Source organism: Aythya marila (assembly GCF_965140915.1).
Source record: "Aythya marila genome assembly, chromosome: 1".
Lineage (NCBI taxonomy): Eukaryota > Metazoa > Chordata > Aves > Anseriformes > Anatidae > Aythya > Aythya marila.
Genome location: NC_139042.1, coordinates 170,758,526 through 170,780,958, shown reverse-complemented (window position 1 = coordinate 170,780,958; position 22,433 = coordinate 170,758,526). Strand labels below are relative to the sequence as shown.

The window sequence follows — 22,433 nt, the reverse complement described above, 5'->3', positions numbered from 1 at the left end:
CCAGGGGGAGGAAAGGGACAATCGAGTTTATTGGACTGTGTGGATTCGATGGCCTGGCACATCACGCGCACAGAAGTATAAGGCTTTAGTAGACACCGGTGCACAATGTACTATAATGCCATCGAGCTATAAAGGACCAGAGCCCATCTATATTTGTGGAGTGACAGGGGGATCTCAGCAGTTGACTGTATTGGAGGCTGAAGTGAGTCTGACTGGGAATGAGTGGGAAAAGCACCGCATTGTGACTGGTCCGGATGCTCCATGTATCCTTGGCATAGACTATCTTAGAAGAGGATACTGCAAGGACCCAAAAGGGTTCCGGTGGGCTTTTGGTATTGCTGCCTTAGAGACAGAGGGCATTAAACAATTATCTACCTTGCCTGGTCTCTCAGAGGACCCCTCTGTTGTGGGGTTGCTGAGGGTCGAAGAACAGCAAGTGCCAATTGCTACCACAACTGTGCACCGGCGGCAATATCGCACCAACCGAGACTCCCTGATTCCCATCCATAAGCTAATTCGTCAATTGGAGAGCCAAGGAGTGATCAGCAAGACTCATTCACCTTTCAATAGTCCCATATGGCCAGTGCGAAAGTCTAATGGCGAGTGGAGACTAACAGTGGACTATCGCGGCCTGAACGAAGTCACGCCACCACTGAGTGCTGCAGTGCCGGACATGCTGGAACTTCAGTATGAACTTGAATCGAAGGCAGCCAAGTGGTACGCCACAATTGATATCGCTAATGCATTTTTCTCCATCCCTCTAGCAGCAGAGTGCAGGCCACAATTTGCCTTCACTTGGAGGGGAGTCCAATATACTTGGAATAGGCTGCCCCAGGGGTGGAAACACAGCCCTACCATTTGCCATGGGCTGATCCAGTCTGCACTAGAGCAGGGGGAAGCTCCTGAACACCTGCAGTACATCGATGACATTATTGTGTGGGGTGACACAGCAGAGGAAGTTTTCGAGAAAGGGAAGAAAATAGTCCAAATCCTTCTGAAAGCCGGTTTTGCCATAAAACAAAATAAAGTCAAAGGACCTGCACGGGAGATCCAGTTTTTAGGAATAAAATGGCAAGATGGACGTCGTCAAATCCCAATGGATGTGATCAACAAAATAACAGCTATGTCTCCACCAACTAACAAAAAAGAAACACAGACTTTCCTAGGTGTTGTGGGGTTTTGGAGAATGCACATCCCAAATTACAGTCTGATTGTAAACCCACTCTACCAAGTAACTCGTAAGAAGAATGAGTTTGAATGGGGCCCTGAACAACGACAAGCCTTTGAACAAATCAAGCAGGAAATAGTCCATGCAGTAGCCCTTGGGCCAGTTCGAACAGGACCAGATGTAAAGAATGTGCTCTACACTGCAGCCGGGGAGAACGGCCCCACCTGGAGCCTCTGGCAGAAAGAACCTGGGGAAACTCGAGGTCGGCCTCTGGGGTTTTGGAGTCGGGGATACAGAGGATCTGAGGCCCGCTATACTCCAACTGAAAAGGAGATATTGGCAGCATATGAAGGAGTTCGATCTGCTTCGGAGGTGGTCGGTACTGAAGCGCAGCTCCTCCTAGCACCCCGATTACCGGTACTAGGCTGGATGTTCAAGGGAAGGGTCCCCTCTACGCATCATGCAACTGATGCTACATGGAGCAAGTGGGTTGCACTGATTACTCAGCGGGCTCGAATAGGAAACCCCAGTCGCCCAGGAATATTGGAAGTGATCATGGACTGGCCAGAAGGCAAATACTTTGGGATATCATCAGAGGAGGAGGTGGGTCGTGCTGAAGAAGCCCCACTGTACAACCAGTTGCCAGAGAATGAAAAGAAATATGCCCTGTTCACTGATGGGTCCTGTCGTATTGTGGGGAAGCATCGGAGATGGAAGGCTGCTGTATGGAGTCCTACGCGACGAGTTGCAGAAGCTGCTGAGGGAGAAGGTGAATCGAGTCAGTTTGCAGAAGTGAAAGCCATTCAGCTGGCTTTAGACATTGCTGAACGAGAAAAATGGCCAGTTCTCTATCTCTACACCGATTCATGGATGGTAGCAAATGCCCTGTGGGGATGGTTACAGCAATGGAAGCAAAACAACTGGCAGCGTAGGGGCAAACCTATCTGGGCTGCTGCATTGTGGCAAGATATTGCTGCTCGGGTAGAGAACCTGGCTGTGAAAGTACGCCACGTAGATGCTCATGTGCCCAAGAATCGGGCTACTGAAGAACATCAAAACAACCAGCAGGTGGATCAGGCTGCTAAGATTGAAGTAGCTCAGGTGGACCTGGATTGGCAGCATAAAGGTGAATTATTTATAGCCCGATGGGCCCATGACACCTCAGGCCATCAAGGTAGAGATGCAACATACAGATGGGCTCGTGATCGAGGGGTGGACTTGACCATGGACGCTATAGCACAGGTTATTCATGACTGTGAAACATGTGCTGCAATCAAGCAAGCCAAACGGTCAAAGCCTCTTTGGTATGGAGGACGATGGCTGAAATATAAATATGGAGAGGCCTGGCAGATTGATTACATCACACTCCCTCAAACTCGCAATGGCAAGCGCCACGTACTTACAATGGTGGAAGCAACCACCGGATGGCTGGAAACATATCCTGTGCCTCATGCCACCGCCCGGAACACCATCCTGGGCCTTGAAAAGCAAGTCCTATGGCGACATGGCACCCCAGAAAGAATAGAATCAGACAATGGGACTCACTTCCGAAACAACCTTATAGACACTTGGGCCAAAGAACATGGTATTGAATGGGTGTATCACATCCCCTATCATGCACCAGCCTCCGGGAAAGTTGAACGATACAATGGCCTGTTAAAGACTACCTTGAAAGCAATGGGCGCTGGGACGTTCAAAAACTGGGATACGCATTTGGCAAAGGCCACCTGGTTAGTCAATACTAGGGGATCTACCAACCGAGCTGGACCTGCCCAATCAAACCTGTTACGTACTGTAGATGGGGATAAAGTTCCTGTAGTGCATGTAAAAAATATGCTGGGTAAAACAGTCTGGGCTACTCCTGCCTCAGGAAAAGGCAAACCTATTCGTGGAATTGTTTTCGCTCAGGGACCTGGATATACTTGGTGGGTGATGCAAAAGAACGGAGAGGTCCGGTGTGTACCTCAAGGAGATTTAATACTGGGTGAGAATAGCCCATGAACTGAATTGCACCATGTTAAATAGTATATTATACTGTATGTTATCACTACCATGATTACTATAGGTGACGAATTAGAATGTATGGAAAAGAGTGTAACCTGAGCATGACATAAATGGTATGGAATAAGGGGTGGATAGATGTCCTGGTTTCAGTTAGCACAGAATTAATTTTCTTCCTAGTAGCTGGTGGAATGCTGTGTTTTGGCTTAGAATGAGAAGAGTGCTGATAACACCCCGATGCTTTAATTGTTGCAGAGCAGTGCTTATACTAAGCCAAGGACATCTCAGCCTTTGCTCTGTCCTGCCAACGGGCAGGCTGGGGGGTGCAGTAAGAGCTGGGAGGGGACAGACCCAGGACAGGTGACCCAAACTAGCCAAAGGGGTATTCCATACCATCTGACGTCATGCTAAACAATATATAGGGGTGGCTAGCCGGGGGGAGGGGGCCGGACTGCTCGGGGTTAGGCTGGGCATCGGTCAGCGGGTGGTGAGCAATTGCATTGTGCATCACTTGTTTGTACATACTATTATTACTTTCGTATTATCACCATTGTATCATCATTATTATTATTGTTATTATTATTTTTGTTATTTTTTTTTCCTGTCTTATTAAACTGTCTTTATCTCAACTCACGGGCTTCACTTTCCATTTCTCTCCCCCGTCCCAGAGAGGGAGGGGGGAGGGTGAGCGAACGGCTGCGTGGTGTTTAGCTGCCGGTCGGGTTAAACCACGACAATAACTTATTTTCCACGCTGTCATGAAGGGTAGGAATGCTTCCTGTTAACTGCTTCGTAAAGAAGCCTTGAAAACTAAACATAAAACCAGGATACAAGGCCTAAGAGGAGACAAGACTTAAAATACCATGTTCTTCTGGCACAGATGGCACCATTTTTTAAAAGGAACTTCCCACTCGTTCCTTTTCTTTTCTCCTCCCTCTTCCTTCAGGCCCTGGAGTTAAGTGGAGGTGGATCCAACCTCAGAGGAAGTACTAAACCATACGAAACAGGGCTCTCTGAAGTCATTTAGGCTCTACTCTTGCTGTAAGGCAGGATCAACTGCATCTAACCCATTTCTGAAAGACATTTATCTGTCCTGCTTCTTAAAATCTCCACTGATGGAAACCCCACAGTCTATTAAAGTAATCCCTTCCCGTGCCTCAGCTATTTTCCCTCTGTCTAAACTAAATCACCCTTGCTGAGACTTAAGCCTGCTGCTAGCCACAAAGAACGAGGAAATCACTTTATTCTCTCCTCTGCAGATATGTGAAACAAGGAGTGTTTTTCTCTGGGCTCTGCTTGGTAGGACAACATCCCTCTTTATCTTTCAGACCCCAAACTGGGCACTCTGTTACAGTCAAGACCTTGCCAAAGCCACGACAGAGCGGACAACAATTCTGCAGGCACTACAGGCGGTGGTCCTAGTTAAATGCTCTAGGACAGTGTTGCCTTTTTTCCTATTCTTAGTATGTGGTCTAACAGCAAACAAAATATGCACAAGTTCTGCTCTGCAGGTCTACAGAAGTGCCATTCCACATGAGCATTAGGGCTACTTCTTTTTACGGCAGCATATATTTCTAAAAGAGAATCTCAGAGAAAAAAAAACACTGCTACCTGAAATACTCTGATTTTTATTTAATAATGAATATGGGCAAAGCCTTAACCACACAGGTTTCTTTCTTCATTTGCCACTAATGCAGCCAATCTGGAGGGGATGAGGTTGTAGGCAATTCATGGAACACCTAGATCTTCCTATGTATTATATGCACTTTGATCAACACTGTTTGGAAGTTTTGACCTCAATAGCAAAATCTCAATTGTAGATGATTTGTTAGACTTTTAAATTTGCATTAGGAGCCTAAGGGGAAAGGAAAGCTGAAATGGAAATTTAATTCATATTTCATAAGCAATTAAATAGTTACAAATTTTAAGCAGAGGCTTACAGGTTTTGAGCTAGTTTCTGTGCCTCTCCTCCCTCTCAATTCTAGAGGAAAAATGTTTAATTTAAATTTATATGTCTTGCATAGATTAGATATTGAGAAATTTTAACCAATGGTAATGTTAGGTTAATGCCTACTTGCAGCAATAATGTTAAAAAATTATCTTATGTCTTGAGCATATTTTTGCTCTCAGAGGAATGCTTGGTCTATGCAACTTTTAAAAATGGTCTGTTACGATTTTAAGAAAAACATTAATCTATATGCTTACCTAAGTAGATAAAATCAAATAAAGGCATTAATTCAATTTGGGTAGCGATATGGTGTTCAGCTAAATTAAATGCTGCTGATTAAACCATCTAGAATAAGTGTTTTAAGAGATCTGTACGACACGTCTCAATCCTAGCTTCCCCAGGACAAAAGTAGTTAAAATAATTGTTTGATGAATACAATGCAGTGAAGTTAAGGAATAGCGGTGATGAATTCAGGTTAACTTGCTGCAAGGTTTGCAGCATTAAGTAAAATAATTCTCAGGGCTGTGTTACCCTTCTGACAAGTACGCTTCTGAGAAGGACAAGCTGGTAACATAACTTACTCATCTGTGTTTATAGCCTGAGGAGTTTTATCCAGTCTTATTCTCGCTTACCATACACAGCTAGACCAGCAATTTATGCATTTCGGTTTTTATGTGTGGCTTTTCCTTCAATGAAATATTGCTACAATGAGAGCTACAATGAAATATTGTAGCTCTCTCCCAATCAGATTATGAAAAACAGTGGAACATCTTCCTTGGTCGGCCCATCCCACTGTAATCAAACTAAGGTATGAATTCTGATCTGTAGGGCACGTAGGTCCTGACTCAACACATGAGCAAAATCATTGCACTGAGGTAGTAAATAAGCACCTGCACTGTCCTGCTGAAGGCACTACGAAAACTCAGCTGTGTACAGTTGTGGACATCCTTGAATGTCTCACTGAAGTAAGTCTTAGGCAAGCTCTATCTTAGCTTGTATTTCAAGGACTGCTTATACCATCACAGTTTTCCAAAGCAGTTATTAGTTCATTTGTTGCCCTGTCAGTGGCCCAAATGATTGAGACATTTGCCTGCAAGAGGGCAGAGCACATTAGCCAGCAAAACTTGTTACAAAAAATACTTAAACTGAGGAATTTCTCTGACATCGAATTCCCAGTCATTCTTGAGGCACTGCAGCTGTTTTGGAAAACCGACTGGACAAATTTTCCTTAAGAAATAGAAACTGAACAGGTTATTCATGTTAAACTAGAGGTCTATGTCAAAAATTAAGGAGGGAAGAGAAAGTAAAAGGCACATTGCTACACAAGAACCAGTAAGAAAACTAACCAGGAAGAACTTACTAAGATAAGCATAAATATAAAACCAGCCCATGATGCCTGGGTTAACCTGCCTGTGTCATCATAGGGGTATAAACATACTTTAGTGAACTGGCCCATAAGGTCCAGTCACAGGTTTCTATTTTTCTTAAATGACTGGATTAAAGATTGGAAACTATAGTGCAAGTTTGACTTTTAGACTTTTAGAAAGGAAATGACTTCATGACAGAACAAACAGTGTAAGCAAACTCAACATCACTTCAGCAGACCATGAAAAAGCAGGTACATTGTCTCAACAAAACACAAAAATTACTTAAATGGAAGATCACAGCAATCTTTACAACAACAACAAAAAATAGTAAAAAAAAAAAAAAAAAAAAAAAATCTCTAGCACAGGGTATTTTTTACTGACCAGTACTTAAGAGCTAGCAGCTCTAATACAGCACTAACTCATTAGTAGCAAGCTGACTTCCTCTCCAGCAAAAGATTTGTTTCATCAATCATGAAAGGCTGGTTTTATAATCCACAGAAATATCTTTGCTGAATGTGAGTGCACCATTTAATGCCTGCTGGTGTAGTTTCATCTTTTATCTCACATTTACTTTCCACTCCAGAAAACTGAGCACAGTAACCAACCCCATTAATCACTTCATATCAAGCTGGAAATACAAATAGCTTAAAACTATCACAACACACCCTATTGACTACTTACATCGACAATTTATTCATTGTCCAAATGCAAGATCCACTCTCCAATATCTTCTATAAACATTCGTTTAGCACATACTCACTGAGACACTACCTTACTAAGCTAAACTGAATGAACTGTGAACTAAACTCAGAGGCTGTGGGTGCCCCATCCCTGGAGGTGCTCAAGGCCAGGCTGGATGGGGCTTTGGGCAACCTGGTCTGGTGGGAGGTGTCCCTGCCATGGCAGGGGCTTGGAGCTGGGTGGGCTTTAAGGCCCCTTCCAACCCAAACCATTCCATGGTTCTATGAAACCTGCAGGGACTAAAAAGCAAACCAACCCTCTTTAGAGTGATGTCACGTGACCTTTAAAAGAACTTTCTCCATGCTTCTGTCTCCTCTCTGGGAAAAACTCAGACCTTCAAGAAGAAGATGGTGCAGGAGATGGGATGCTCATTCCCATCAAGGAGAAGAGCATTGTAACATTCCCCACAGTTTTGGGATCTGGTTGCTGTTATGGCATTACTGGGCTTGAGATTTCAACCAGCATGGCATTTACTGTGCATATTTAAAGATAACTTATCCATTACTTCCTTGGGGCGTAGAGCCACCTTAATATCTCTGTGTGATTTCAACAGTCTTGACCAGTGAAAAGTTGCATAGGCTGAAATTTTAAAATCCTTTTTATAGCAAACGAATTATAAAGAGACGTGAAACAATAGCTAATTTGAAGTACATTCTATATTGTATACATCGAGTATCATGTACTTGATTCAAAATGAGTGTTAATTTGAAGAAGGACCAATGGGAGCCCCAAACCCCCCTGAGTAATTTTCTAAAGAAAAGTATTTTCTAGAGATTAAACTTTGTTTTTTTTTTTTTAATGAACACATTTTGCAGAGATGAGTTATTGGTATTGTCAATTCAAATTACCAGTGGATCCTCCTTGCAGAAGAGCAGTCCCTTTTGAGGATTTGTTGCAAAAGTAAATAGTAGACAAGGATGCATCTTATTTGTTTGTTTTCCCCATAAGGATATATCATTAATGTTTTTGTACGAACTAATATGCATGGCCCCAGAATTACATCTGTGGAGCCATTATAAAAAGTGCTTACTGTATTGCCATACATAATTAGATTCCCTATGCTGAATATATTATTTCGAAACTGTCAGAAGAAAAATTACAGACCTTGTGTAACTCCACAGGAGTTGGTGACATGATTTCTTTCATTTCTTGCTTAAATTTTCTCATAACCATGGACTTTCTCCCCACATCTGATGGCAATGTGTTGCTACGAGTAGTTTGACTGTAATGTGGCCTTACAGTGCTTCTTTCCTGGAAGCTGGCTTGTCTTCCCAGCTGGCTACGAGGTTGTGGGTTTTCATGATTCAAACTCATTGTACTTCCTGACATAATTGTGGCCTAGAGCATTAATGAACAGGTTAATTTTTAACACAGAATGTGGGTTAAGTAAGCGGTTAATTCATAGCAGTAAGAAAAACTTCTCTATTTTTTGTTAAAACACAATCACTCAGGGCACAGCAAAAGGCAAGAAGACAGATGTTCAATCTGCTTGCAAGTCACTATAAAATACAGAACCACAACAAAACACAACAACAGTAACAAAACCCTACAGGCAAAAGTTTTCAGATGGCATTTCCAACTAAAATACTGAGCACTGGAATGGCTATGCTGCTAAGCTAGTCTCCTGGCAGGCAGGACTGAAGAGTGCATAGTATAACTGTTTATTTAAAACATTTGACATGTAAATAAAATGACACGTAAGTTGTGGCGTAATTACATTTGTTGGAATTGGATCTATAGGAGGATGTTTACAAGACAGAGTGGGTGTACAAGGCGGAAAAAAAAGTCAGCAGAGTGTGAAGGCAGCACTAGACTCAGCACTGGCAGGGACAGTGCCTGAACGGGGGAAACTGAGCACAGGTAAGCTCCCTGCTCTGAAAGACCTTTTGCATAATGTGCATTATGCAAAAATGCACATTGCAAGAGTAACTACCTCAGCTAGCACTATTACCTCAGAGATACAACCCCCTGTCTCAGTAAAAGCTATCCTTTTATGTTACATGAAAGAAGATGCAGAGCGTGAAATCTTGAACGAAGACAACAGGAGTCATCTCATCCACTGGGTGGAACGGACTGACAGGAAAAGTACTCGTGCACAGCAAGGAGGCTCCTCTGTTGTGAAAGAATTTCTGCTTGAGGGAACGGGAGGTGGAAGTGCTTTGGCACTGCCACCATACAGCCGTGCAGCCTGTTGCTGCTGACAGCATGGGGTACACTGAATTTCCTGTTTGTTCTCCCTGGCACTGATGGACAAGTGAAATGGGAAATTAAACGGCCATAAGCTGAACTCTGACTGGGACAGGATGCAGGCAGCCTGCTTGAAAATGAGAAGTGAAAATGAAGTGCGGAAAAATAGGAGAAAAACAGGCAAAGAAACGTTTGCTTCTGACTCTGGTGACCACGTCTGTCACCCGTCTTTCTCCCAGCTCCAGCACTACTTTCACTACAAGGTAATCTATTGTAGCTTTAACAGTCTCTCCTGTGCTCTGAAATGATGGATATTACACCCTGATGGAGCAAAAGCAGCTGGAAGACTTGGCAAACAACAGTTTTCTTTGCTCTTTGGCTGAAGACCTTGAAATGAAAAATGAGAAGGAGTCCTTGACTACGCAATGGTACTTCATAAAACAGAGGCATTGCCATTCTCAGCATCTTGTCACACTGAATTGGTCTCGCTTTCTTTTCAGATCTGTGGGTTGTGCAAGAAGATGATGCTCTAAATGATACAGCACCTGCAGTTCAGAATTTCACTTTTGTAAAAGGCTGAGGAAGACTCAGCCTCTTGAAGTAACTGAATTCTGGTCATCCTGAATGATCCATTTCCACTTCTGAATTGCCTACTTCCATATCCTTTTATTGTGCTCTGAATATTGAAAACTGCATGAGAAGCCTGTGGTACCAAACCATATCTAACTACGGAATTAAACCCATATAACATTTTCTCCTGGTTTTCTCTGGTTTGCAATAACAAATACATGAGAATCACATTTTGCTACCCACACATGCAATACAGAAGCCATAAATCTGAAGGAAATAAATTAATCTGAACTGAAAGACTTTCACCCAGTTATGCCATTCACATTCCTCCTGGCTGCTACAGGACTTCATGTAACATAAAAATGAAAATGAGATTCTGCCAGTTTCGCAGCTCCAGGAATTTAAAAGAACATAAAAGAAAATATTTTAGGACCTTTCATCCCACGGCTTTAAGTGGCAGTATAATCTTAATTGTTCCGATAAGAGAACTTAGAGAAAAGGTGATTACAAAAATAAAGACTCAAACTTACTCTGCCTCTTCCCCAACCCCACTCCACATACAATCTAACATGAAGCACGGTTAGATTTGCAATAAATTTCAGGGTGAAATTTGTTGCATCATGAAGAATTTACTGTATAACAAACACTTCTCACATTAGCAGGATTTTTTTTTTCAGCATGGTAAGATTATAGCCAAACATTTTGAGAAGAACGTTTTGAGAAGACGATTTTCTTTTATGTTCATCTTAATCAAATTAAGTTTCAGTTTAAAAGACAACCTAAAACATGCTCAGAAAAGCTGCGTAAAGCGGCCATCAGAGAAGGGGATGCATTGCTGCAGGAAAGATGTGCCCACTTAGGAAGTTCTGCGCCATTTGCTGCCTGTGCAGACAGCCCCAGTGGTATGCACAGCAGAAGCTACAAGTCAAAAGCTCTGGGGTGAACATGTTTTATAGAATTTCAGTTGCATTGTACAAAAGAAAAATAGCTCTGGTTAGGGGCGGGGGAGGCAGCTGCACAAGCAAAAAATATAAACGTAAAGGGTAGGTACCAAGAGAGTCATGTTTCTCAAAGACAGACGCCTGTCAGCCTTGTCCTGTGGAGAGGGGTTAAAGCTTTTAAATGAATTGGTGTGATTAGTGCAAATTAAAAGAAAAAAAGGAGAAAATAAAATGAATGTAAACCAAACCAAAACCATTATATTTCTCTATAATCGGAAAGAAAGGTTAAGATTGTTCTACCTCTAGTTCCCTCAGAATTCCTGACTGGCCACAGGTCTCTAAATCCTCCAGAGCCTGAGACCAGAAGTTTTCCTCCTGGTCAGCCTCGGTGTTATCATGGGTACCTGCGAAGCTAGATTTACAATGAGAGGTTAAAAAAGGTGTTTTATTTTTATTTTTTTCCTCTTGAAAATATATTTTACACATGTGCCTTGCCACAGATTGCAACTTGAATGACAGAAGGTTACGGTAGGTAGGCAGGAGAGTGGGGAGGTTGCTGGACATGCAGAGCCTGGACACAAGTCTTCTCACAGCCTGGCAGTCGCTTTCAACCTCACAGACTTCTCTCAGGGAACATGAAAAGAGCCCCAGTTTGACAAACAGCATCTTGTAAAAGAGGGGGGGTGGTGGTTTCACCTGATTCAGTCTAAGCAGCATTTATCATTATCAGTTTACCCCACCTGACTGCCACAACAGAAACTGCTCCAGTCATTTTACGTACCAACTGATGTGACAGGCACAGGGGAAGGATGAGGGACGGAAAGAACAAAAATTGCCCTTTTGGTGGCAGGAAGCTGTTACTTTGGAGCAGCTGCCCATGGACTGCAGCTAGAGATGCTTAACATAAACAGAGCAAACACTGTCATGGAAGCATCTGAGGCCTTGCTTGACAAACTGTGTATTACTGAGAACAGCACCAATGTAGCACTGTTAACATAATAGCTTTTAAATAGAGGAATTGCCCAGCACAACCAACAACAGCTTGAATGCTTCCCACATGATACTCTGCCTCAGAGATGCTTTCTTACAGCTACGATCAGTCAGGCAGGCAATGGCCAGCCGTCTGGATCTCTTATTGCAATGATTCTCCAGCTAGCATCAGTGTCACTGCTGAGATATTGCAATAGAGACAGAAATGGTGAGAATACCTACTCAGAGCACAGATGCAATTCCTCCCAGGCAAGATAAGAAAATATTTAAAACACAGTTTTGGAAAGATCCTTAACTTCTGAAATTAGCTCTTTCAATCAGCCTAAGTAGTTTTTTTTAACTGCTAACATCGAACATCGACAAATTAATCCAATCCAATACCTTCTTTGTATTGGATACTAATATTGTAACATAGAATGGAGCTTGAGTTAATGAACAGGATTGTATGCCTGTGACGGCAAAGGCTGGGCTTTCTAGAACAGGATCTCCATTCCTTCTGACTCCAGTGAAACCTGAAATGATGATGCCTGTAAGTCTGGACCTCCTTTTGGCTGGAACAATTCCTCTTTTGGGTCCCCTCACCTCCTCTTTTGATTTTTCCCTGAGTCTTGTCTCTTGTGTGAAATGCTCAACTTTTTCATCTCCATTATAGCCACATTAATAAACTGATTTGTAGCTGAGCTGCTGCATCAAAAAAAAAAAAAAAAAAGAGATTCCAAATCATTTCTCATCTAATTTGTTTTCCCTGAAACAAAACCCGAGAGATTGATTTTATGTCATGTGAAATATTGTTTGAGCTGTAACAAATATATTTGGTTCTCAAATGGATGCTCATTCAAAGAGCCATCAGGAATTTAGATACACAAAAGTGCTGAAGGAGAGGTAGTGGGACAGATATGAAACCACAGGTGTCTGTGATTTGGTTCTTATTGACATGCAAGAGACCAAGTGATCCCCTGCCACTCCCCACTTTTCTTTTTCCTCCATCAGGAGGTGATAGAGTATTCTAGGATCTGGCACACTCACTCCTGTAGGTAATGTTTTAAAATGCAAAACATTTTCCCTGGAGCAGGAACTGTAACTGACTTGTCCTACCTGTCAGTGGTAGGTAGAAACAAGGCTACAGAGCAGTTTCTGCTCTGGTTTCACTCACATGCCAACTGAAATGTCATTGTCACTCAGTGGCATGTTAGTGACGTGCCTTCTGCTTTCACCCATTTTTTCTCCTTTTTCTCCTTTTAACTGTTTTTACTTTCTTCCCTCTCTCCCTTCCCTCTGTCCCAGTCCAGTTGGATCTCACTCCTGTGCACTCTTTGTTTTCCTACCTGGGAGTATTCCACTCTTCCAGCTGTCCCCCACCTTTCCTTTGCCCACCAGAGGCACCTTTCCACAGCTTGCCCTCTTTCTTCACGCTCCTGATGCTCTCTCCCCCTGACCTTTCTACAGAAGTTTGCTTTAAATGGTTTTCTTGATTGTCTCCCAACGTCTCAGTCTCTTTCTGTTGCCACATATTCTTGGAAGCTGTGCTACACAAAATAAAGGTAAGAAAAAATTACTTTTTAGTGTTAGAGAACAAGACAGAATGATTAGCTAGGGGCAGAGAAGAGGTGTTTTTCTGGAGACCCCTCTAACAGGCAGGAAAAACAGATGTACCCTTCCCAAATTCTCCCCTACTTGGTATAGGAGCACCATCAATTGCTGTGGATAAAACTACTGCTCTCAGATTAAAGACAGTTACTTGTTAAGAATGGGAAGTATGAAGAAAACGACATTCACTTCCTTTATTAAATGTTGTCCACTAACAGCCTATGAAAACTTCTGATATGCTTCTGGCCAGTAGGGACCAAAGGAGCTGGGTAAAGGGTGAGTGTTTACACTTGCCCAGATCTCAGCTATCATCTTGACAGACTTGTCTCCAGACAAAATGCCACTGGGCAATCTGCTCTATCTGAGGATTTAGCATTCAGCTCCTGAAAAGCTGCATTGCCATCTAAGTTTTGCCTTGATTCACAAATTTAAAGGACCCTTATCCAGTAGGTTTATATAAGAATGGTTTTCTGTAGTACTAAGCTTGAATTTGTCACAGACTGAGACTTCAGGCTCATCATGTTGCTATGACAAGAAACTGTATTTCTAACTAAAGACGTGCACGTCTGCAAGTCTTGACAACAGGTATAAAGAGCACTGAAATCTTTCTGTGCTGTCTGTCTGACTTTCTCTGAGGAAACACTTATTGGGCAGGAATTATCACCCAGGGCTCTGTAGTGGTTCCACTGCTGGATCATCGTTAGAACAGAGAATAAGAGATTTCCATTTTTTTTGCATCTTTTGCTGCCTCTGAGCAATATCAACCAAGACTTTTTCCCTCAGAAAATTCTGCTGCCAGCAGAGGAATTCACTGAAGAGGGGATTTACTTCTCAGAAGAGGAATGCAAGGCAGAAAATATGCATGCCCATGCATAGCTTTGGACAAGATATTTCTACTACGGTCACTTTGTTCTCCCACTGAACCACTGCAGAGCTCTAAAGCATTTCTGGAAGAAGGCTGTAATACCTGCTTCTTTGCCAAAACCAAAATGAAGAATTTTCATGGAAGACAAGATTAACATGCTGGTTGTCTTTGTCCACTTCCTCTTACAGGGTTATTTTTGTGAAGTGGAAAACAGAGCAATTAATTTTTGAAGCTTACCCAAGGGAATGTCCTACTTTATTTTTTTATTTTTTAAGTAACTCAGAATAAATATATGCCTTGGTTTTAGCATCATAATCTTTGACAAATGTCGTTCATCTACTCTGATAAGTTCCATAAAGTATACCATATCTTATATTTAAAGGAAGAACTGCTACCGCTGAGTTAGAAAAACATAATTTCATTCTAGACAACGTGTCCCTTTTTGAGGCACTGCTACAGCCGCCAATAACAAAACAGAAACTTGTACAAGAACCTACCTGCTTGCTGTAGGTCGGTCCCATTCCTCATCACTCAGTACTGGGTCATGGAATGGGTGGTTTCGTGGTCTGCTTGGAGGGGACAAGCTGCCCCTCTGTTTAGGACTCCTCCATTCATAGGCATTGAAGTTGTATCCTGAAGCCTGATAGCTGGGTCCTAAAAAGGAGAATTATATACTTATGCTACTGTATATGTTTTAATGACAAAAAAGTACATCTTTGAAGCTAGGTTTTCTGGACATTGAATGTGGACTTATAATTGCTTCCTCTTACCTCACTTCTGCTCTCGTATTCAGGTATTTAGAAGAATAAATGACCTAAATTATGCCCCAAATTATTGGTGCTCTAGAGCTGCTTCTGTGAAAGCCAGTCAAAAGTAAAATCTTAAACATATCCAACACAGGTTTCCTACTCTTCGTGTCTCAGCTGTTTCTGATTTGTGCTGGACTTTTTCACAAGTTTATCAATTTCCAGTTTGACTTCATGCATGAAATTATTCATATTAGTGAATAAGTAGATATGAATATTAGCCATGTGTTGACATGGTCACGTGTAAAATATCCCAAAATAAACCTAATTTATTAAGGAAAAAAATGCTTCAGACCTATTAAAAGGTTTGCAAGGATGCATTAAAAGAAACAAACAAACCTGAACCATTTTCAGATGACAAGACAAGACAGATTTTTCTGCCTCTTAGTACTTTTCTAATGTAAGCAATGTAATTAAAACTTAGTGACATACTAGTGTCAATTATGCCCCCTGCTAATATGCATCATGGCTATCTAGATGCGTAGGTTGGCATGGTGCAGAGGCTCCCGAGTGACCTTTACCTGGATTAAATGCCACAAGAGGAAGGAGAGTGACTGTCTCGGCACCATAGAGTCAAGGACTCATTAATACAGGTTCAGGACTGCTGTCACAGCCCAGCTCTGCTCTGCATGGTTGTGCTGCCTTATGTAAAGGCCAACACATGAAATCTCTGTATCATGTGTGTTTGGGCAGGGGGGCTTGTTCCTAGCTGAGCTACTCCATTTCACTAGGGCTCTGAAGTCTCACAAGGGCCACACATGCCTAGGACAAACAGACACCCGTGGAAAGCTCATCTTGCACACAGAGATTTCTCTATCACCTGTTTCCAAATGTTTCAAGACCGTGCAAGTGGCATCAGGTGGCTTTGACATCTGCACTATTTTTTTTTTTCCTGTGTGCTTATATCAAAAAAGCAACATTGGTATTAGCTCAATAGCTTTACCGAATTAACTGTAATTTGGATTCCAAGTAGGAACCTGACAAGACTCTAGCTTGTAAGTGATGTATCAGAAAAAACACGCAGATTTACTCGTCACAACTTTGTGCTGATCTGTTATGCAAAATCCAGTAAGGTAGAGCTGCTGTATATATATCTCATCTTGACATATTCCTCTTTTGGTCTTTTCTGATGTGCATAGTGGATTAGGAAATCAGTTTTGTTGATGAGTAACAAATGCCACTGCTGTCACCTCTCTAAAGAGGGCAATTCACTTCCATAAATCACTCTGGACTCGTCTCCCTCAAATCCCATGCAACTACAGAGTTGTGTGCTTTTCTCCAGCTAACTGGCAGACATTATCACACTCCTGAATTCTAGGAAGGGTTTTGGTTGTGAAAATTGGACTGTTGTGTGGGGAAGGCTCCAGATTACCAAGGCAGATGCATCAGACAAAGGTACAAACCAGGGTGTTAATTCAAGGAGAGAAAGGATGGATCACCAGCATTAAATTAGTAACGAATAGGATAAAGCATTATCTGGTACTCCAGAAACATTCTCCAAAATCCTCAATTTGCTTAGTCTGTGCTTATGCCAAGAAAGGTTTGGAAAGAAGCCAAACTCGGCTTGACAGGTCAAGACAGAATGAACTTTAGTAGAAATATGGGTCACATTAGTACCACACCAAGGGATAAGGTGCAACTCTGATTACACTCAGGCTGTTTAAACAGAGAAGTGCTCTGTACCCAGCCCAGATTGGGCTGATTTTCTTAGGGGAGCCAGAAAAAAATAATACGGTTTGAGATATTGGTTTAGTTTTTGGCATGAAGTCTGAATGATCAGGATTTAGCAGAGGACTCTGGGTCTGTCTTTTACACAGTTGAATAATTTGCTCCAGAAATCATTAGATCAGTCAGAAAATGAGAGCCATCATTTTGGCACTTTTTCAGAAATATTTCTCCCTAGGACTTAGAAAAATCAGAAGAAAATCTAACCTGATTTATTTATTTTGATAAGCTGACTAAGACTGTTAAAAACAGAAGAGGAGGCAAATTCATCCCAACTCTAACTCCAGTGAAATACAAATTACAGAGGAGGAGTTTAACTCATTACATTGAGTACTAAATAAAATGTTTATGTAACAGTAAGTTAAAAGTAAAATGCTGAAAAATGGAGTTTTAATGAATTGAGACTATTATGTATTGAGACTATCCTGTTGAAAGGAAAGAAGATGACAAAATATATGCAGTAAGTCTAAGAAATATTTAAAAATTAAAAACCAGAAAAAATGGCCATTAGCAGTGACATCAGCTGCTTCTTGATCTCATGTAGCTCAGCAGGTTTCAAAGGAACCATTTTGCTTTACAAAAAAAAGCACCAGTGTTATCACTGAGCAGGCACACTGAAGAATAGCAGTGAAAATAACCAGCACAGAACTTCAGTCTGGATGGGCGATCTGCTGGGCAGTGCTCACACAACTCAGCTGTCCACCAGCCATGGACAACATGCTACCACCCATGCTCCTAGAAAGCCACAGAAAAACAGACAAATAAGAGTTGCAAGAATGTATGAAACCAGAGCAAGTGAGAAAAAATTAATTGAGGTAAGGATCTATCTGCTCAAATATCTGCAAGGTAGTGGGCACACCATTATTACTACGGAAATAATCACTTCAAAGTCTGTTAAACAAAAAATGCTGTGTGGAAGTTATTTTACTTGTTACCTAGATTATTACAAGATGACTGAGTTCCTCACTGCCTGAATAAATCTGTCTAACCTTCTACAAATTAAAATGGAATTACCTGAAAATCCGATCAAAACAGTAGTCAAACAGAAGCATAAAACTTAGTGTTAATGAAAACCATGTCTTTAAACAGAATGTTTGCTTCTGAGGGCTGAAAGTTAGGTGTACATGCTGCAGGAATGAGGAAGAAAAAGATTTACAAATCATAAGTAACACCTAATGTTCCCTCTTCAGCAGTTTATAATAAATCTGTTGTCCATTAAAATTACTGCACATGGGCACCAAATTCATGAACACCTTCAGAGTGGTCTGTGCCTTGCATTGATCTATATTAGAAAGATAAACTCATTTGGTTGCAGATGAGCTATGGACTTGGCCATTCAGATGTCAGAAATGCTAACAAAAGCCTGTTAACATATTGATAAATGCTTTGTAACACACTGCATTGTCATAAAAGAATGAATCTGAGGCCAGCCAAGCGTAAGAAATCATGCTGCCTGGCAAGGTGTGTGGTCATAATGAGACACCAGCACATTACAAAGCACAAGATTTAAACTTGGTACAAATAAGATTCTCTTTAAAGCAAAGGAAATTCAACCATGAAGTCAACAGTTTCTACTTCAAATGCTGACTTCATTCTTGAGAGTACCTTGACTTCCAAAGCTGGTATCAATACCAGAGCCATCCCACGACTCTACTGCGCTGTCAACACTTGGGACTGTAGTAGAATAGATGTCTGAGAGTTTGCCAGATTTCTGTGCGGCAGAGGTTTCATCTTCAGCATCGCTCAGTTCATTTATGTGACCCACAGGGACAGAAAATTTCTTGGGACTGGTAGCTGAATAGGATTATAAGAAAAGGGGGGGTGGGAGGTGGTCATTGCTTTAGTGCAGTTCTAGGAGTATGCTTTTACTAATGACATGACATTTTTCCACGGATGGCCTAAATGCTTGTTAATCTGTAAAAACACACTCATTACAGACCACTGGTGCTACTTTGGCCATACTCACCATCTGTCTGCTTCTTGATTTTCAGAGTCACAGTTTCTCCTGCCATCTGTAATAAATGAATGGCTTCACTCAAAGGTTTTCCTTTCAGGCTGCTACTATTTATTGCTAGGATCCTGTCTCCTATGTGAATTGCTCCAGTTCTACAGTGAGAGAGAGGAGTAAAACATTAGAAGAGCAGCACAAAAAGCAACAAAGATAATTTGTCTGCATATTTGGAGGCATGAACGTCTCGTCTCTCTTACATTCTGCTTTCATAGCTGCATTATGGAGTAATCCTATTGTTAGAAATGCTTAAAGCAAGTCACCTTTGTTGTAGTGACAATAGCAGAGCTGAGGCGTGGAGAGATGGATTTCTGTGTTACTGCAGTAGTTAATAACCTATGGATGATATTCATGGCAGCCCACCTGTTTAAGAATACTCTCAGACAGCTCGATAAATCCTGAAATTAATGTAATGTTTCTAGAAGCCTCACAACAGAACAGATAATGGCAGTGGGAGCAAGTAGCCAGCTATTTCACCAGTGTGGTTTTCAGGATGGATTGTAGCATAAGAAGAAAATAAATTCTCTGTGTAAATGCACAATTTGTTCTGGCTGAGCACAGTTATCATGTTTTGTAAGTACCAACAAAGGGACTAGTTATGACGATTCTACCTTTTAAAAATGACAGGTGAGAGAAAACATTAGCCTTTGCATCATTCTCTATCCATCACTTATCAAGAGGAGCATTTCTACTCCTCAGGTAATGGTAGCTATGGTGTATGTAAGTGCACATACAGATGTGGTGTGTGTGGACTATGAGCAGAATATTTTCAGACAAAGTTAGACATGTGAAGAGCTTTCTTTACCTATTTTACTATACAAGGCTACCACTTTTAAAAGGCTGCTAAAATGTTCCTGTGACTACACAATTTTTTTCAATCATATTCACAATAAGGACCACAATCCATTCTTTGACTTGTATAGTATATGCAAGAACATCTATTAGGATATTCCTTGTACTTACAAACTTTGTAATCATCTCAAAATATCAGCAAAAAGATTATGAACTCAGATCTGAGGAATTAAAAAAAAAAAAAAAAAACAACAAAAAAACAACAACAGCTAAACCATGAAAATTAGCATGTTTAGGTCAACAAAATAAATCTTTACCTTGACAAAAAGAATGCTTAAAAATAATTTTCTTTCCAATTTACCTTTCGGCTAATCCTCCTTTTGTAAGGCTGGAAATAATTATAGGATCAAAGGGCTCTTCAGTACCAGAGATTGTAATTCCAAGAGGCCCACCATAGCGCTTGAGCTCAACAGTATAAATAATTGCTCCAGAGCTCTCCTGTTCATCTGTAATAAATGCCAAGGGGATGCAATTGGTTTCTTATGAAAGAGGGAATGAAAAAAAATAACACGTTCAGTCTAGTGACTGGTAATCAAACAACATTTTCAAAGGATTATATTTCAGATACACCTCTAAATCATATTCTGCTGGATTATTTAGAAAAAAAAAATTGAGCAATTTGTTTTTTATTGCGAGAACCTGATTACATTGAAGTCAATAAAACAATTGCCCTCATTCTAGTAGGACTGAATTTTACTTTGTTTAAAATCTTAATATCTTCTTTCTCATTAAAATGTGACTTCAGGCTTTTTTATTAGAGAAGAAAAAAGTTACTATTATTGTATAGCTACCAGGACTCTTCTGTTCCTTGTACCAAATGGAGGGTATTTAAAACCAAAGAGAATTTAAAAATTCTAAAAAGAAATTTCCTCAAAAATTGTGGAAAGGTCAAAAGTCATAAGATAAGCAGCTGTCTTAGTAAGAGAACCTGAAATATATCCCATATTTTTTAATAGCAAAATTTTAAGCTTTCAGAATTGAATCAAAACCAGCTTCTGAATTACCAACTAAATTGAACAATAACTCCATTAGATTTTTTTTTTGATTATTTACATAAAGCGTACGTTATTTTGAAATTTTAATCTCAACAAAGAACCATCACAAATGCTCCCTTGCCCATCTTATGCTATTGGTATTCAGCCAGGGTGTTTGGCCTGGCAGGCAACTTTTCCTAGATCTGTGGGCAATGACATTTTTAATGGCTCAGTGAGTGTAGAAAACGTCTAGGATGCACATTCTGTAACTGTGACCAAAGCTAACCTCAGACAAGTCAGAAAATTCAGATGTTCCCATTTTTTTTTTTTTCCTGTAGGTAGGAAAAATTAAGAGGAAAAAAGAAACCTGCATCACTAGCAAAGGTTCAAAGAGTTGCTTTCTTCTAACACTGAATGTGGTATGTCAGCAGAGCTGGCGAGACACTAATGTCTTTGAAGTTATTTTGTCTTTTCCCAGTTTGAAGAAAATGTAGGTCTACTTCCCTCCCACCCTCTATCCCTCCCATTTCCCACTTGCTATTGACATAAAGGAAACAGTACACACAATATTCAAAGGAGAGAAGAATTAGCAGTATTTATTCAGCAAAGAATACTGGGATTTTCATGGCTACTGTTGGCTTTGTATTCTTACCTGGGGCATTATCAACAGTGTTTTGACCCTCAGCACATTTCACACCACCAGCACTTTATCGGACATGGTGTTTCCAAAAGCACCCAACACCCACAACCCTACTGGGAGCCACTGGTGGGCCAGCACATGAGTGCCACTGTGCAGCAGAGGAGTGGCAGCTCTTGTTTGCCTCTTGCAGCATTCATGGGACAATGACAAATCCCCCAAGACCTAAAGATAATGTTTACACAGGTGTGGCAATGACATGTTGTGAGACTTCAGCAGAAGGGTGAAAAGTATTGCACTAAGCTAATTGAAAATACAACAGGCAGTATTTGCTAAGAGTTGACACAATGCTAATGTTTCTCTGTTATCAGTGGTAAGTGAATACGAAGATGTTAATTATGCAACAGTCCTGCCACAAGAGAGTTGGAAGTTTATAGATCTTCGTGAATGACTGGAAAGGAGGCTGGCCCATTATGTCTTTCTTCTGGATAGCCCTAGTTAAGAAAATTAATGGTAAAATGCAACAAATGTCAAATTGCTACATTACTTTCTTCTGTTCTTTCCAGACAACACAAATGCAAGCTATTCAAGAATACAGCCTGTATGTGGCCTGAATACCCAATGAAGACCAGTTTTGCCATGCAAGCAGAGAATTCTGATATTCAAAAGAAGGGTAGCTGCCATTAGGCTAACCAGGAGATAAAATCCTCAGAATTGGAAGTTGGCAGGAAAAAAAAAAAGGAGAGAAAGATTGCTGAAAACAAACTTCTTCTGAAAACATACTTCCATCTGAGAAGGAAATGCAATCAAATTATAAATTTTTAGGGTCTCTTTTTTTGAGATTATCCTTCTTTCTTTTATCGTAGCGATGCATGTGGGTAATTCTTTGAAATCACATTTAAGGATATGTTGTTATATTGTCTCTGTGCTGCAGTGCTTCTGTTCCATCCACTAGTCTCTTGCTCTTTAGAGTAACATGGGACTGATAAAAAAAAAAGTGCAAAAAAGGGCACGGTTTGAGGGAGCACGTAATGTGTTACCCTGCTGCTGAATTCACGTGCATGGT

The 22,433-nt window shown here is 41.0% G+C and overlaps 1 protein-coding gene across 6 annotated transcripts in view; it reads right to left on the bottom strand.

Annotated features, from left to right (window-relative positions):
- The window catches only part of GRIP1 (glutamate receptor interacting protein 1), a 325,481-nt gene that overhangs the window by 8,140 nt on the left and 294,908 nt on the right, over nucleotides 1–22,433 (bottom strand). For 4 of the 6 annotated variants that reach the window (XM_082784855.1, XM_082784856.1, XM_082784858.1 and 1 more), the window contains 7 exons: nucleotides 20,058–20,202; nucleotides 18,863–19,002; nucleotides 18,502–18,690; nucleotides 14,863–15,019; nucleotides 13,239–13,439; nucleotides 11,224–11,335; nucleotides 8,330–8,563 (listed from right to left, as the gene is read on the bottom strand). In XM_082784855.1, coding sequence (XP_082640981.1) covers nucleotides 8,330–8,563; nucleotides 11,224–11,335; nucleotides 13,239–13,439; nucleotides 14,863–15,019; nucleotides 18,502–18,690; nucleotides 18,863–19,002; nucleotides 20,058–20,202 — 1,178 coding nt within the window. The remainder of the gene's footprint in view (nucleotides 1–8,329; nucleotides 8,564–11,223; nucleotides 11,336–13,238; nucleotides 13,440–14,862; nucleotides 15,020–18,501; nucleotides 18,691–18,862; nucleotides 19,003–20,057; nucleotides 20,203–22,433) is intronic. The other 2 variants (XM_082784860.1, XM_082784859.1) reach the window with 2 other exon arrangements.